Source organism: Solanum verrucosum, unplaced genomic scaffold (assembly GCF_900185275.1).
Source record: "Solanum verrucosum unplaced genomic scaffold, falcon-dt-bn FXZP01000261.1, whole genome shotgun sequence".
NCBI lineage: Eukaryota > Viridiplantae > Streptophyta > Magnoliopsida > Solanales > Solanaceae > Solanum > Solanum verrucosum.
The window spans coordinates 16,448,764-16,467,220 of record NW_026019969.1 but is presented as its reverse complement, the minus strand read 5'-3'; the positions used below and the strand labels follow the sequence as shown (position 1 = coordinate 16,467,220).

Below are 18,457 nucleotides of genomic sequence, written 5' to 3'. Positions count from 1 at the left end.
GCCTCCATGTTATGTACTTCATTAATGGGATAAAGAAAGCTTTCTCCAATTAATATGCAACCCAGAGATTCCTTCAAACAGGACCAATATTACTCTCAGATATCTGAGTTGTTCTTCTTCTGCCCCACAAAATATTTTTTCCTTGTTCTTACTTTATTTAGTTTAGGCGAAATGACCTGAAAGACTATTGTACTTGGCTCCGTTTGTCACATGGACCCTTCTACTCAAGACTTTGTCAACTGAACACTTAAAGTTATTAAAACACACTATTTTAAACCCCTTTGACCGTTGACTAAGCTTATGTGGTGTTTTTTTGTTGAATCAGATCAAGAGAGTGGTTACACACGTTTAAAAGCAAGTGAAGACAATTATTTTTAAAAAAAATTAAAAAAGAATTAAAAGAAAAATATAACAATTAAAAAAAAAAAATTAAAAAACTCATTCCCAAATGTTGTACGTTTCTTCTTCTTCCTCCACATAATTTCACCCAACCCCCACCTCACCACACACACATCTTCTTCAGTCTCTTCCAATACTCTTACACATAATTTTTCCTCTTTCTCTTCTCATATGATACCTATCATTTGAGAGTTCTATAATGATTGGGCAAAAGATATTTATTTAGATTTGGGCAAAAGAGTGGGGGAGAGGTTCTAAATTGTGAAATAGATGCGGATTTTATATGAGATTTTGAAAAACATATGTTTGAGATTCTTTCTAAATGTAAGGCAATTTTATTGAGAGCATTTTTGAAGAGTTTTCTATAATGACCCATTTTTGGTCTCCTTCTCTTCTCTCTCTCATCCTCCACTTTAGTCACTTTATTTCTCACCACCATTCAAATAGCAAAATTTATAATAAAAAACATAACAAAGCTTTGCTTATCTCTAATTCCTCTTCAATGAAAAAAATTCACTAGGAAAGAAAAAAAATGAATGATTAGTAGCAAAATAGATGAAAAATATGGGAAGAGAAGAAAAATGGAAAGAAGTCAAAAAAGAAAGGATTTTAGAGATTAGTTTGAGATTTCTTTTAAAAAAATATTATTTGTAATAAAAAAATGATGTGGCAATATATTTTTGATGTGGATAGTGAGGTGTTATCCACATCAGCGCGATTGGGAGACACACATGATTAGAGGAGTTTAAAATACAGTGTTTTAAAAACTTTAAGTGTTCAATTGGCAAAATTGTGAGTAGAAGGATCCAGGTGACAAACGGAGCCAAGTATAAGGGTCTCCCAAGTCATTCCACGTTAGTTTATTGTATCATCAAAGTCAAAAAAAAATCCTATAACTTTTCAATATAAAATAAATTTATGGAATAACAAGGAAAAAATATTTTTTTTTTTGAACTTGGTAACTTTGTATTATATCACAAAACATTACATGGGTCGTACTGTAACCTTATATACAAGTGTACTCCTGATTTCACTTCTCTACGTCTAAATTGAGTCTAACACATCAATAATAGAGACAGTGTCATTAGAGTATAATTGATTACACCAAAAGACTAAAAGTAAAATGCAGTTCAGTTTAACTTTCTGCACATTGTTCTCTATGCTCTCAAAACATCTTGAATTCCTTTCTTTCCAAACAGCCCACCAGATAGCCCTCGGGATAATTCTCCATCTACCTCTGTCCTTAGCATGTACACCTGCTTCCTCCCAGCATAGTAATGCCTCAGCCACCTTCGTAATGCCACAGCCACCTTCTTGGGCATTGTCCAGGAGATGCCTTTGAGGCTTAGGAATATTCTCCACAGATGATGGGTGTACTTGCAATGTAAAAATAGATGGTTAACAGTCTCAGATGTTTCACCACATAGGAAGCACCTGGAACACAAGGTTCTCCCCCTGCCATTGACCAGACAAAAATGGAGACTTTGTGAGGGATTCTGCTCTTCCATATTTGCTTCCAAGGCCAACTTGAGCACTGTTGATCTGTCTGATCCATCAACTTGTAGGATTTGTTGACTTTGAACACTCCCCTGTCATCTCCTGTCCACCACAATTTATCCTCACCTGGCTGTAGTCCAGTGAAAGTGTCCACAGTGTTTAAAAATTCAGCAACTCTCACTATTTCCCAATCATTAAGGTTTCTTCTGAAAATAAAATTCCATCTTTGTGGTGACCAAAGATCTACTATAGTGCTTTGTTGAAACATGATTAGGTTGTAGATGTCTGGAAAGAGATCTTCCATGTTGCCTTTCTCATGCCAAATGTCCTTCCAAAATCTGGTCTTATTCCCATCCATTACTTTTGCCTTTGAGTTACTTTTAACTTCATTCCACAAGTTTCTGATGGACCTCCAGAGGCTAACACCATAAGGACTGGCTACTTCTTTAGCTATCCAATTGTCCTCTTTTTCATATTTAACTCCAATTACTTCCCTCCATAGCATCTGGTTGTTGTTTGCATACTTCCATAACCACTTCATACTAAGAGCCTTGCTTTGCAACTTCAAATTCTTTATTCCTAGACCTCCATTTTCCTTGCTTGTCATGACTTCTTCCCATTTAACCAAATGAAAACTTTTCTTTTCTTTGTTGCCTTGCCACAAAAAATTCCTCCTGATACGATCCAACCTCTTAATGACCCCTGGTGGGATAGGAAACAGGGACATCATATAGGTTGGCAAAGCATCAAGTACTGAGTTAATAAGGGTCAGTCTACCCCCCTTTGATAAGTACTGAGACTTCCACTTGGCCAATTTCTTCTCACACTTCTCAATCACACTATTCCATATGTCTATGGACTTGGATTTGGCCCCCAAAGGCATTCCCAAGTATATAGTAGGCAGAACTCCTATTTCACCACCCAAAATTGATGCTAAACAACTCATGTTGTTTACTTGATTTATAGGATACATCATACTCTTCCTCCAATTGATATGCAGACCAGAAATACCTTCAAATAAGACCAAAATCACCCTTAGATACTTCAGTTGTTCTTCCTCAGCATCGCAGAAAATCAAGGTATCATCTGCATATTGCAAGTGTGTGACTTCTAGTCTCTCAGTACCTTCTCTGGCCACATCAAAACCCCTTATCCAGCCTCTCAAGTTAGCAGCTTTTATCATGTTGTTTAAACCCTCCATAGTGATCAGGAATAAAAAAAGTGACAAGGGATCCCTTATCTGAGACCCCTTTGGATTTGAAAGAAACCTGCAGGGTTACCATTGATGAGTACTGAGAATCTTACAGTTGATATGCAAAACTTTATCTAGTTCAACCATTTCTGCCCAAAACCTATCAGGTTCAACATCTTCATTAAGTATTTCCAGCTAACATGGTCATAAGCTTTCTCTATATCCAACTTACAAAGGACACCTGGCTTCTTTTGGTTATTTCTGGAGTCAACTGCTTCATTTGCAATCAAAACTACATCCATTATCTGTCTCCCTTTAACAAAAGCTATTTGTTGTGAGTCTACCAACTTGTCCACCACCCTTTTCAGCCTCTCAGTAAGAACTTTGGAGATAAGTTTGTAGATGCTACCAATTAGACTAATTGGCCTGAAGTCCCGCAACTCCTTGGCACCTTTCTTTTTGGGTATAAGAGCTATAAAAGTTGCATTGAAACTCTTCTCAAAAACTTCATGTTCATAGAAGTTTTGAAAGGTGTCCAATGATGTCTTGCTTTACCACATCCCAACATTTAATAAAAAACCCCATAATGAATATTTGCATTTTAGGAGTAAAACATACTTGAGGCAGTTTATGTAATATCAATAATAATACATGATTTGTGTACTTTACACTATTATTTGTTATCCAATATAAAATTAAACAAATAAAAAATATAATTATAATTAACAAAAGAAATGTACATGTAATATAGTATATATTTTTTTGGATGGTCAAAGACTTTTCCTTTTCAATTATAGAGAAGAATAATTAGAACATAGAAGAGAAATTACAACACTTTTGGTGATATGATGAATTTTGAGTGAATAAAAGTTGAAAGCTTAACCCATTTGACTAACCCATATTTTCCCATATTTTACCCATGAATACCCATATTTCTATGGGTTAATTTGGGTATAAACTCATATTTTACCCATCTAAAAAGTCATTCACCCAACCCATTAAAATATGGAAGGGTTACCAAAATAAGGGCTCATTTTGCCGGCACTAGCTGGAAGTATGCTAATTGGATATGTCTGTTGTCCAGTCTAAAACTGACTTAGTCTATTCTCAAGTAGTCCCTTGTCACTATTATGTTCATCATTTTACTCAATGCTTCTTCAAGGTTGTGCAGCAGCAATAACTAACCAAGTTTACTTTTGGGATCTTTATAGAAAGACAGTATTCTACAACCCAGTAATAGAAAGAATTAAAAAAAAGGTTAGCAGGTTGGTGCAAAAATCTTAACTGACCAAGGGTATAATACTATTAAATGATTACTTTGCCAATTAGATCATACAAAGCATTTTAGTGAGAAAGTGAATCTGCTGAGGAAATCCCACCTTTATGAATTGGATGATAACCACATCTCTTACAAAGATGAGAAACTTGAGGGCTTACCATGAGATTATGGTGGGGCATGTTTAGATGGCTTTGCACTCCTTAGGTGATGCCAAGAACTGTGAAAGATTAGATGCACAGTTGGAAGAGTGGGAGAAGGAGGAGAAGACGAAGGGCCTGAAATATGGTTCCGATTGCATTAATGTGGGTAGTTTGGAGAGAAAGAAATAGGAGAGTTATGCAGGTGTAAAATCGAGTTTCTTGCAGTTGAGGAGTAGTCTCCGATCTTTTATTTTGTTTTGGTGTAAACAGAAAGTTCCTTATTGTTTTGGAGTTTGTAGAGTATCATATTTTGTAAAGTCTTGATTTGTTGATACAACCTTTGTAGACGGCCATTTTGGTCATGTTTATGAATGAAAATACTTTACCCTCATAAAAAAAATGAAGATGAGGAACTTATGGGTAAAAGATGTGGTTTCTGTTAGGGAAATGGATTTGAAAACTTGACACCAACAACCAAGCACTTTGGAGAAGGATGTAGAAGAGAAATATAGGATTGGAAAAGGTAGAACCAACAACCAAGCATTTTGGAAAAAATTGAAGAAGAGAAATATAGGACCAGAAAAGGTAGATGATGAAGCAAACCCGATTTCACAATACAAATACTGATATATATTATTTATATAGTTATGTTTTTCTGATTAACGATAATTCACAACAAAGGAAATTACAGGAAACAACAACTTAGGGAAATAAACTTGAAATCTAAAACTGGAAGTCTAGAAGGGGTTGAGAAGATAGAAGAAGGAGATGGGATTATTCAGAATCACAAATAACTTCCTTATCCTTTCCTACCCATGTTCTCCTACTTTTATACTAATTCCATAACTAACTCTTGCCCTGCTCACGTGACTTTCTTCCAGCCCAAAGGTAATTGTCCAACCTTTTAGGTGGAATTACAATTCTAGTACTCCGACGCGGTTTGCTAATGCATAAATCATCACTCGCCGCATCCTCTTTATTATCCAAATTAACAGATGTATCAACTGATTTCACAACATTACTCCCCTCCTGAAAATCGACCTTGTCCTCAAGGTTGAAGTCATCTATCTCGGTCTGATCAGGGCAATCTTGGAGCTGCAATGGTGTTATTTGTTGAATAGGCTCGCCCAAGCAACGCTTAAGAACTGAAACGTGAAATACAGGATGTATCTTGGCCTCGACAGGCAACTCCAATTTATATGCCACCTCTCCAATGCGCTTGCTGACCTTGAAAGGACCAAAGTATCGTCTTCCAAGCTTGTGACCCCTTTTCAGCCGCACAGAAAGTTGTCGATATGGTTTCAACTTCACAAAAACCCAGTCGCCCACTGCAAACACTAGTTCAGTACGATGTTTATCTGCAAACTTCTTCATCCTTGTTTGATCTTTGATCAAATTCGCTTTCAACAACTCCAGAACTACATCACGATGAATTAAGTAATCTGCCACCAATTCACTAGCAGTGCTCCCCAATATATATCGAGTTACAGTGGGAGGTTCTCGCCCATACAGTGCTTGAAATGGTGTCATTCCCGCAGATGTTTGGTACGAAGTATTGTACCAGAACTCAGCCCAAGGTAGCATTGTGACCCACTTGCTTGGATCATCAGCAACATAGCAACGGAGATATTGTTCAAGACATTTATTTAGGGCCTCAGAAACGATCTACAACTGTAAGGATTGTAGTCTTCCCTTTGGAACTTGGAAGGCAAGTGATAAAATCCATTACAATATCTTCAAAGACTTGATCCAGTATAGGGAGAGGCTGCAATAACCCGGCTGGATGCAAGTTAGTGTCTTTCATTTGTTGACATATCTGGCAGGTCATAACAAATGATTTCACATCCTTGCGCATTTTGTTCCAATAAAAATTTGAGGCCAGTCTATGTTTTGTCCGTGCCACACCAGCATGCCCTCCAATGTTTGTGGCATGGAACTCAAACAGTAACTTATGGCGGAGTTGTGCATCTGATGGAATCACCAACCTACCTTTGAAAAATAACAATCCATCATTGAATTGGAAATTCCCGTGATTCTCAACATCTGTTTGTAAAGCTTGCTGAATAGCCAATAATTCTAGATGAGATTGATTCAATGATTTCAACTCTTGTTCGAGATTAAAGGTCCTGGCAGAAATAGCCATAAGAGATGCATCTGAATTGCGAGAGAGGGCATCAGCAGCTGAATTTTGTTTCCCATGTCTATATATGATACGAAAATCATAACCTACTAGTTTAGTAAGCCATTTTTGTTGCTCGGGAGTTTGGATGGTTTGATTAGTGAGGTTCTTCAAGGACTGTTGATCTGTTAGTATCGTAAATCTCCTGCCAAGAAGGTATTGCCTCCATTTACCCACAGCTTGTGTAATAGCAAACATCTCACGATGATAAGTTGAATGCGTTGCATCCTTGTACTCAATTTCTGACTAAAATATGCAATGGGGTGACCTTTTTGAGACAGAATAGCACCAATTCCTTTCCCTGAAGCATCAGTCTCTACTTGAAATTCCTGATTGAAATCTGGCAAGGCCAATACAGGGGTGGAACCCAATTTAGCCTTTAAAGTTTCAAAAGCTATTTGAGCTTCTGGTGTCCATCTGAAAGTCTCTTTCTTTAGCAAATCAGTGAGGGAACTTGCTATGGAAGCATAATGGTGGATAAACCGTCGGTAGTAACCTGCAAGGCCGAGAAAACTGCGCACTTCTTTCACTGTACGAGGTGGTGCCCATCGTTGGATGGATTCCACTTTTCCAGGGTCAACAGATAGGCCTTGAGACGAGATAATATGTCCCAGGTAATCAACCGATTCTTGTCCAAATAAGCATTTAGACTGTTTAGCCACCAACTGATGTTGACGCAATAATTGAAGAACCGAGACTAAATGTTCCAAGTGATCAGTCCAAGTAGGACTATATATCAAAATATCATCAAAGAAAACCAGGACATATCGACGCAAGTAAGGTCTGAATATCTCGTTCATAGTTGCCTGAAATGTAGATGGTGCATTAGTAAGGCCAAATGGCATGACGTAAATTCATAATGTCCATCATGAGTGCGGAATGCAGTTTTAGGAACATCCTCTGGACGAACCCTAATTTGATGATAACCTGACAACAAATCCAACTTGGAGAAATAACGTGCACCATTCAATTCATCAAAAAGCTCATTGGAAATCTATCACGAATTGTGATTGCATTTAATGCCCGATAGTCGACACAAAATCGCCAGGTGCCATCTTTTTTTCGAACCAACAATACGGGTGAAGAAAATGGACTATTACTAGCTCTTATTATCCCTTCTTTAAGCATTTCGGCCACTAATTGCTCCATAACATGCTTTTGAAAATAAGGGTACCAATACGGCTTCACATTAACTGGTCCTCCGCCTGGAACTAAATGAATTTTGTGATCCTGACTTCGTGGAGGAGGCAAACCCAAAGGTTTCTGAAATACATCTTAATATGTTTTGAGCATCACTTCTAACTCAGACGGAGTAGTACATGAAGATTCCAAATCAGATACCAATTCTAGATGAAAGTAGGAGGAAATTGCATCAGTGGCAGCCATTCTTCTCAAGCTATGTAATTGCACTGGTTGCACATCAGTAGGTGCATCCCCTTTCCACGAGACCTTGGCACCATTTAGAGTGAATTCAAATAGCCTCTTTGCATAATCAGTTAGGACAGGTCCCAAAGTTGCGAGCCATGAAACTCCGAGTACTATATCAGCACCATGAAGGGCTAAAATATATAGATCTTCCACTATATTGCTGCCTTGTATGGTTATTGGAATTTTTCTAGCCACGCCCTCACATCGTAGTCGTTGTCCACTTCCTACCACCACTAAAAAACTTGGTGTTGGCTCAGTTTTCAACTGAAGAAAGTTAACCATCCTCGCTTGAATAAAATTATGAGTACTAGCGTTGTCCACAAGCACTTGTACTGGAGACCCATTAACATGACCAGTAAACCGGAGAGTAGTGGAACAATTTCCTCCAGAGAGAGCATGATATGGAATAGCAAAGTGTTCTTGAACCTCCAAGCATTGTAATTCCTCGGCTAAGGCATCATCCGATACAACTTGATTTGATAAAGTTACTTCCGCCTCTGAGTCTTCAGATAACACTAGAAGTTGGGGAAAAGCATCAGCTTTAAGGTACAGAAAATTTTGAAAAAAAGGCTCCCAGACACGAAATCCAATGTAATCTTTAAATCATCTACCAACCCTTAAACCCACCGGCGATCCTTCTGATCACCGGAATCCTCCCTCCCTCTTTCTTTTCTGACAATTTCTTTCCACCAAGGCACCTACCAGCCACCCGCGACTCAACCCCAAAAAGACCCATCCACAGAAAGTCCCACACGCGCTCGCACGCGCCACCACTTCCTCCAAGACCTCGACCTCACGCGCGGCACGCGCCGGCGCGTGAGTCGACAAATCTCAGAATTTCAACCCTTTCGTGGTTCGATCCAGGCCACAAGGGTCTTCAACCCCCATTCCGTCTTCATTTAAAGATTTTTTCTTCTTATCATCAGTTTTTTGGAGAGAGATGGCTAACAAAATCTTTTTCAAATTAGGGGGGAAGTCTTATGACTTAACTGATACCAACCTAGCCTCAGATTCTAGGTTTGAATGGGTGGAGAGTGTTGGACGGTATGTGAGAAGAATGAAGTTGAGTAGAACAGCTCTACAGTGGCTATGCAGAAGATTTAATGAAGCTTCAGAAATCAAAGGAAAATCCTTCAAAACTTGGAGATGCAGAGATTTAACTACACTTATTTATTGCTCTTTAAAGTACAATAAATATGGTAGATTTGTGTCTGTTATTACGGTTAAAGGAGAGCTGAGATCTATTATTATTCTCCCTGAAACTTCATTCAATGCTGGCTGGTCTGATCTCTCTAAGAAAATTGAGGTCTTTATTATTCAGGCTGAAATTTCACAGAGAGAAACTCTAAATGCAAGGGAAATAACCAGGAATGGACAAAAAGGAAAAGGAAGTTATAAGGAAGCTCTTCAAAAAAGCAGATGGCTCCCTAATGAATTTCAGTCAGCACCAGAGAGCAGCACCAATGGAGATAAGGATCCTTTGAGGAGAAGTTTGGTTGGCAGCTTCCCAGATTGCGATGAGATACCTTCCCGTAACGATGTTAGGAAATGGGCGCAAAACACATGGAGAGGCATCCATAATATACAAGTTTTTGACTTGAATGGGATCCAGTTCCTTTTTGAATTTCAGTCGAGAAGGGATGCTGAGAATGTGCTTGCAGGGAGATGGAGTAGGAGCAACCATATACTGGAGCTGGAGTGGTGGTCCCCGACGACGGGAGCTATTCAAGCTCAACAACAATTTGATTGGTTTTGGGTTCGAATTTTGGGACTACCGTTACATCTATGGTCCGATAAAGTGATGAAGGAGATGGGGGATCAGTGTGGCGGATGGATTGAAGCGGAAGAAGAAACCCAACTCAAAAATCACTTGAGATGGGCCCGTATTCGAGTCAAAGGACCTCTGAAGGAAATTCCGGCATACGTAGAAGTGAGTGATGGAGAATTCAATTTTTCATTGCCGGTATGGTGTGAAGCTCCGGCAAGATTCAGACGGAAATCAGATCTAATGCAAGTCGAGCAATTAGAAGGCGCAACACATTTTGTATCTGGAAGGGAGCTCTCACAGCAAAACTCTTTGCTGACCTCTATTCCAAATGAGGTGGAACATACCTTTTTGGGTAATGATACGCAGTTAATTTGCAAAGAAAAAGGGGAAGAGGAACACGCGGGTCTGAATGAAAGACATGTGAGGGAAATAATTAAAAATTTGGGCCCAGGAATTGTATTAGAAGTGTTGGACCAAATCGGGATAAAAGGCATTGGGTCACATGAAGCCCAATTGCCTAAGAAAGGCCCCATTCTGTTAGAAAAAGAACCTTTTGTTGACGACCTCTTTTCAACAGAGAACTGTTTCTTTCCGAGCTCGAACATAACAGAGATGGAGATGGGGACTGGAGTGAGAACTGAAATATCTTCTGCTAAGGATGATGTGGCAATTTACTTTGGGTCGGAAGTTTTGGGGGGTGAAGATAACAACTTGCCCATGGTTATTTATGATATCGAAGGGGCAGGGATTAATTCAGCAGAAACTGATAAGATAGATCTTCAGCAGGGCTTTTGCTCTTCTGAGCAAATTACATTATTTGCAGAACCTCTTCCTCTTCAAATTAATGATAGTCTCTCAGAACAAGAAATTGAAGACAAAGCTTCACTTTGGGTACATTCAAATGTACTAAAACTCAGTCAACTTTTTGGGGTTGCTTTTGAAGGATGTGATAAGGCGGCTTTTGATCTATTTCTGAGAATTGATCAAAAGAGAGGGGATTTGAGGCAGAAGAAGGTGGAGACAACACCAATCAAAGCAAAGAACACAATCCCAAAGGAGATAAGAAATTTGGAGTTTCAGGTTAAGTTTAAAGAAGGGGAATCAAGAAACAAGGGGAGAATTTCAAACACAAATTTCCGATGAAAGTCAAAATCCTTTCTTGGAATGTAAGGGGGTAAATGGAGAAGAAAAAAAGGGGTTAGTTAGGAGATTATTTCAACATTGGGGGGCTGATATTTATGTTCTGGTTGAGACAAAATTGGGAGGATCAGAGGTGAATGTATTCAAACAATTATGGCAAAATAGATGGATGGGGGAATTTCATTTGGATGCTATAGGCAGAAGTGGTGGCATAGTAGTGATGTGGGATAAAAGGGTGTGGAGAGGAGAGCTGGTAATAGCAGCAAACCAAATGGTGACCTGCAAGTTTGAAGGCATTAATCAGGCACTCACATGGTTCCTTTCAGCTGTGTATGCCTCATGCGATCCAATAACTAGAAGAGAACTTTGGCAAGAATTCATCAACATCAAAGAACTGTGTAATGGGCCTTGGGTAGCTTGTGGAGATTTTAATGCTACAAGATATCCAAACGAAAGATCAGAAGGGCACGGAATTACTACACCAATGACTGAATTCTCCGATTGGATAAATGAGATGGAGTTCATCGACCCTCCTTTATTTGGGGGATCTTTCACATGGAGAAGGGGGGACAATCACATGTCTGCTTCCAGAATTGATAGGTTTTTATTCTCTTCTCAGTGGGATGGGACCTTTACAGGGATAAAACAGAGCATACTTCCCAGAATAGGTTCTGACCACAGTCCAATTTTGCTTGAATGTGGAGACTTAAATTTGAAGAAGTCTTACTTCAAGTTTGAACAATGGTGGTTAAGGGTGGAGGGTTTCTCAGACAAAGTAAAAGATTGGTGGGAATCCTTCAATATCACTGGTACGGGCTCTTATGTCCTAGCCTCCAAGTTGAGGATGCTAAAGGGGAAGCTAAAGGAATGGAAACGGGAAAATAGGAACAATTGGAATCAGAGAAAAGAGGAAATCTTAAATCAGCTGTCAATTTTAGAAAAGACTCAGGAGTTGAGATTGCTATCAGAGGATGAGTTACTTCAGAAAGTACATCTTTCAATGGAGTTTGAAGATGTTGCAAAAAACGAGGAAATAGCTTGGAGGCAGAGGTCTAGAGTACATTGGCTTAAACACGGAGACAAAAATACCAAGTTTTTTCACAGGATGGCTACAGCACATAAAAGATTCAACACCATTGACATGTTGATGGTTGAAGGGGTTACAGTAACAGATTCTGAAGAAATTAAAGGAACCATAATTAATTTCTATCAAAATCTTTACAGAGAATCTGAAAAATGGAGGCCAGATTTTAATGTACAGGGAGCTGAAAGCATTACGCAAGAGGAAAATGTATGGTTGCAAAGGCAATTTGAGGAAGATGAAGTTTTTAATTGCATAAAATCATGTGCTAGTGATAAGGCCCCCGGTCCAGATGGCTTTCCGATGAGTTTTTTCCAAACCTTCTGGGAGATACTGAAGACAGACTTCATGAATGCAGTGAGACAATTTCATGAAAGACATGAGATAGAGAAGAGCCTCAACGCCACCTATGTGGCTTTAATTCCAAAGAAGATAGGAGCTATAGACCTTAAGGATTTTAGACCCATCAGTCTCATTAGTGGTGTGTACAAGATCTTTGGTAAGTTGTTGGCAGAGAGATTAAAGAAAGTGATAAGCAAATTAGTGAACAATCATCAAATGGCCTTCATTCAAGGAAGACAAATTATGGATGCCGCATTAATAGCAAGTGAGTGTGTAGATTCAAGGATTAAAGGAGAGATCCCAGGAATTATGTGCAAGCTTGATATAGAAAAGGCATATGATCATGTCAATTGGGAGTTTCTACTTAATATTCTGAGGCAGATGGGGTTTGGAGACAAATGGCTTAAATGGATAGGTTTTTGCATCAAAACTGTTAGGTTCTCCATACTTGTTAATGGAGAACCTGCTGGTTTTTTTCCTTCTGAGAGAGGACTAAGACAAGGAGATCCTCTCTCCCCTTTCCTATTTATTTTAGCTATGGAGGGTCTGAACAGCATGATTAGAGTGGCCAGTCAGAACAACTGGATAAAGGGCTTCAACATTGGTAATCAGTCAGGGGTCAACTTGGAAATATGTCACCTTTTGTATGCAGATGATACACTTATATTTTGCGATGCAAAGGTAGAACAAGTTAGTTACATTAGAGTTGTTTTGGTGATTTTTGAGGCCATATCCGGACTGGCAGTGAACTGGGGGAAAAGCAGCATCTTCCAAATCAAGGAAGTGGCAAATATTCAGTTGTTGGCAAGCATCTTGCAATGCAAGATAGAGCACTTACCAACTACTTATCTGGGAATGCCTTTAGGGAATAATCACAAGGAGCTTGAGATTTGGGATGGAATCATTGAGAAGACAGAGAAGAGGTTGGCTAAGTGGAAGGCAAACTATCTATCTCTGGGAGGAAGAATCACTCTAATCAATTCAGTTCTGGATGCGTTGCCTACATATGTTATGTCACTTTTCCCTTTACCAGCAAAGGTAGAAGAAAGGTTGGATAAATTGAGGCGTGATTTTCTATGGTCGGGGAACAAAGAAGGGAAAAAAATACATTTAGTTAAATGGCAGACAGCCTTACTAAGCAAGAAGACAGGAGGTCTTGGCATAAAAAATCTGAGGGTCCAGAACAAAAGTTTACTTTCTAAATGGCTTTGGAGATTTGTGGTTGAAGATCAGGCATTATGGAGAAAAGCAATTCTCAACAAGTATGGGCAGACCGAGGAGTGGGTGTCTAATGTAGTAGATAGCACGTATGGGGTTTCAGTTTGGAGATCAATCAGAAATTTATGGGATAGTCTAATGGAGAATTTGGTGGTCAAGGTGGGAGAGGGTAACAAAATATTCTTTTGGAAGGACAAGTGGATTGGACAAGAGTGTTTAAACTCGGTCTTCCCCGATCTTTTTTCTTTTTGTACCAATCCTGAGGCGAAAATTGCTGAAATTTGGTCCCCTCAGGGATGGAACCTCACTTTCAGGAGAAATCTAAATGATTGGGAAGTGGATAGAATTGCTGAATTGCTACTCAAATTGGGTGAATTCACAGACCCTACTACAGAAGCAGATGGTATTAGATGGAAACATAACTCTGATGGTAAGCTCTCTGTGAGTAGACTGTATAAGAGAGAGATAATGGCTCACTCTGGGGGAATTCTTGGACCATGGAAACAAATATGGAAGGGCAACATCCCAACCAAGGTGAAATGCTTCACCTGGTTGGTCATCAGAAGGGCATGTCTCACTCAGGAAAAACTCAAGAAAAGAGGCTTCCAGATTGTCTCCAGGTGTTTTTTTTGTCATAAGAAGGAAGAAACTAACAGCCACTTATTCCTACACTGTAGGGTTACTGTACAGGTGTGGCGCATGGTTCACAGCATCTCTCAAGAGCCCTGGGTGATGCCAGAACATACTGCTGATCTTTTGAGCTGCTGGATGAGGAGAGGGGGGAGCAAGACCCAAAAAAGATGGTGGTCTATAGTACCTACTTGTGTCTGGTGGGCTATTTGGAGAGAAAGAAACCTTAGGTGTCATGAGAATATTACTAACTCTATTCAGAAAGTTAAAGAAAATTGCATTAACATGTTGTTTTTTTGGTGTAAAGAAGATGGTATAGAAGAAGTAGAACAGCTGGTAGATTTCCTAGGATCTATGTAATTATGGTTTCAACTTGTAACTTTTTGGAGGTAGCCAGCATACCCTTAATGCTGAAGAATACAACTTTAACTTTTATCAACAAAAAAAAACACTAGAAGTTGGGGAAGAGACTTACACTTGTGACCTGGAGAGTATTTTTCATCACAAGAATAGCAGAGACCACGTTCGCGACGACTTTGTAACTCTGCAGGAGTAAGGCGTTTCATGGGAGGACGATTTGATGCAGTTTGGGTAATTGGAACTATTTGGTTCATAGTTGACTGCCTTGAGACTGCATACTGATGAGTGGGAGTTGGCAGAAGTGGTGGAGTTTTACTGAAAGCAGGTTTAAAAGAACCACGCTCAAGTTGAATCTATAAATGGGCTAAACGTATAGCTTCGTTTAATTTCGTGGGTTCACGAATCAAAACAGCAGTTTTAATATCAGGCCTCAGTCCAGAAGTAAAAAAATGGGTTAATACCTGATCTGGAAAATGCATCGTCTCATTAGACACTGCTTCGAAGCGACTCTGGTATTCAGCAACTGTAGTGGTCTGCCGAAGTTTAGCAAGTCGACCTTCTGGTGCCTCCAGATCTCATTTTCGAAATCTGACCAACAGTTTCTCAGCAAAATGCTCCCAATTAACTAACTGTTTGTTGCGAAAAAAGCCATCGGTACCATTCCAAGGCATCGCCTTCCAAGTAGAACGAGGCTAGTGTTAACTTATGATCCTCAGTGATTCCATAAAATTCAAAGTAACGCTCTGCTTGGAAAACCCATGATTCAGGATTCACTCCATGGAATCGCCCTAATTCAACCGAAGCCGGTTTGTGGCGTAAAATAGGAGGTGTTGATACCTGACTGCCATAAACTTCAGTAGTTTGACGTTGTCGAGGTGTTGCCGCTACAGAAGTACCATTCTGGGAACCTAGTGCCATGACGTGACCTACCACTTCTTTCAACATAGATCGCATCTCAGAGATTTCACTCGAGAATGACTCTTTCACCCCCTGTATGGAGTCTGCGAGGGACTTGAGTTTTGGGTCCTCTTCCATTAGAGAACTCTCAATGAAAGCACCAATGAAGCAAACCCGATTTCACAATACAAATACTGATATATATATATTTATTTTATTTTTTTTGATTTGCACCGGGTGTCCGAGTCTCTTTGAGCCCCGACTAATCCCGGGGGTGCACAGGCCCTCGGCAAGGAGTTTCCCGCAAGTGCACCACGGTTAATTCAGGTTTTACCCAGTCCGATGGCCCTCAGAAATTGTTTGCACCTAGTGGGTTTCGAACTTGAGACCTTGAAAGGGAGCAAACCCCAAGGCTCAAGTCAATTGCCAGCAGGCCAACCCCTGAGGGTTGATATATATATATTATTTATATAGATATGTTTTGCTGATTAACGATAATTCACAACAAAGGAAATTACAGGAAACAGCAACTTAGGGAAATAAACTTGAAATCTAAAACTAGAAGTCTAGAAGGGGTTGAGAAGATAGAAGAAGGAGATGGGATTATTCAGAATCACAAATAACTTCCTTATCCTTTCCTACCCACGTTCTCCTACTTTTATACTAATTCCATAACTAACTCTTGCCCTGCTCACGTGACTTTCTTCCAGCCCAAAGGTAACTGTCCAACCTTTTAGGTGGAATTACAATTCTAGTACTCCGACGCGGTTTGCTAATGCATAAATCATCACTCGCCGCATCCTCTTTATTATCCAAATTAACAGATGTATCAACTGATTTCACAACAGATGACCTGATCATATCATTTTGTCATTTGCCTTATGGGGGAGGCCTATAGAATAGTACATCAAAACCTCTCTAATTAATACTCAATAAATTAATAAACTCTTTAAGAAAATATTTCTCCGGTGGAAACAATATCGATTTTGATAAAATAATAAGATAACCCTGGTAAAGACAAGAGTTGCATAATGGTCAATTAAGTGGAGACTAGAGTTTATATCCTGGTAAAGACAAGAAATACTAGGTAATTTCTTCCAATCTGTCAACGTCTTTGTGAGAAGAGTTACAAGAAAGTTGTGTTGGAGGAAGGTAATAGGTACCGGTGGACAAGTTGAGGTGCGTGCAAGCCAATCTAGACACCAAAGTCTTCAATAACAAGATACCCAATGTAATCCCATAAGTCAGGTCTGGTCAAATTTTACAAATGTAAGGTTTAAATGGCAAACTAGTACAAATATAATCCATTCTAGGACAAGTTTAACTTCGTGAGCTATACCACTCAGTTCTTATGGAACTTCTTTCGACCTTCATCCTTCATGTAAGAACAAAAATACATTCTACGCCATTAGAGATTTTCTTTAATGGGAGGCAAACTATCATATCAATTCACTAGATTTTCATTGCTAACAAAAAACTATAGAATTTTCAATTATCAAGGAATTGGAAAAAATTATTGTCAAACTGGTGACAATGGTTAACTTCTCGACTCACAAAACTAGTTTCCCTGTCCGTGTGATCAGCAGTTCAATAGGCAGACCACTGTGTAACCAAAAAAAAATGACAAGCAATCAGCAAATGTAGTAATAGAAATGAAATAACCTCTCATTTGAGCGCCAAATAGGACCAGCATTATCCATGATAACCTTTAGGAGCTCCAATGATAGTACTTTCCCCCTTAACAAAATATTATCATCCCCGTGCTCTTGTGATGAAAACTTCATAGACAACTTGCACAAATTCTTGAAGAGCATGAACCCATCCTCTCTAATCTTACTGTAACCACTCAGATCAGCTCCTTCACCTGGCTCTCCATCAATGGGCTCACCCTTCTTTTCACTGTTGTCATACTCCAACTGCAAACACAACTTTGATTCAGCGATGCCTTCTTTGGACTTGACATCCACAATCTCATTGAGGAAATTCTGGGCGATCTGTATGGAGCTTCCCTCGTTCAAATTTCTATCCGTGAACTCCAAGAGTTCAGCTACAGAGACAGTCTTGAAGTCCACCATCATGGAATTCTCCTCCACTCTGGTGAAAACAATTATCATCATCTGAGCAAGAACGGACTTGGCACAGATCTGATTGGTGCCATTCATTCCCCCGAGATAGACATTGTAACAAGACCTAACAATATGGACAAGGCAATCACCTCTGACAAGCACGTAGGGAGATCGAATGGCAGAGAGTAAAACCCTGAGAACAGCCAGCTCGATGGCTTCGTCCCCAAGAGCCCCGCACTTACAGACGGAATCTATTAGGCGGAAAATGTGGGAGTGGGAACTTGGGTTAGGGCTGGGGCTGGGGGTAGGGGTGGGGGTGTCGATCTCGCAGCGGATCAAGCCCAAGGAAAACAACCTGAAGGAGCAATCGAGTGCAGGTTCAACAACTTTAGGAGAGGCAGAATCAAGAGCCATGATGAGGGGTTGCAAGACGAAATCGGTATCAGAAGTAGAGAGACCATAGAGAGGGGTGCAGGAAGCTGGATCGACAGGGTCGTCAACTACGGAATCAAGCTTGTCGAGAGCGGACTTGCAGGCGGCGACGAGCTGCGAGTGTTTCCTCCAGGCGACGTTCTTGATGATCTTATCAAGAGACGGACCTAGTACCCAGCCACAGCGGGAAGGACCGCCTAGCGCTTGAGAAGCTGACATGTTGCCTCACCTCTTCATCAATATATGTGAACTTTGCTATCCAGCACCGGCAACTATTCGTGGTGGGATATCTCAAAGGAAGAATGGCGTTCTGCGGACGAGGGAGTACTGCTCCTACGACTTTGACGCCTGGAACCGACACATGCCCGGATCTGAATGCACTTGTGTTCGAAAAATGAAAAAGAGAAGA

At 39.9% G+C, this 18,457-nt stretch overlaps 1 protein-coding gene across 1 annotated transcript in view; it reads right to left on the bottom strand.

The window, feature by feature from the left end:
• LOC125816810 (brefeldin A-inhibited guanine nucleotide-exchange protein 1) overlaps nt 1-18,457 on the bottom strand; it is a 35,245-nt gene extending 16,788 nt beyond the window's left edge. The window contains exon 1 of the mRNA XM_049496429.1: nt 17,213-18,457. Coding sequence (XP_049352386.1) covers nt 17,213-18,267 — 1,055 coding nt within the window. The 5' untranslated portion in view covers nt 18,268-18,457. The remainder of the gene's footprint in view (nt 1-17,212) is intronic.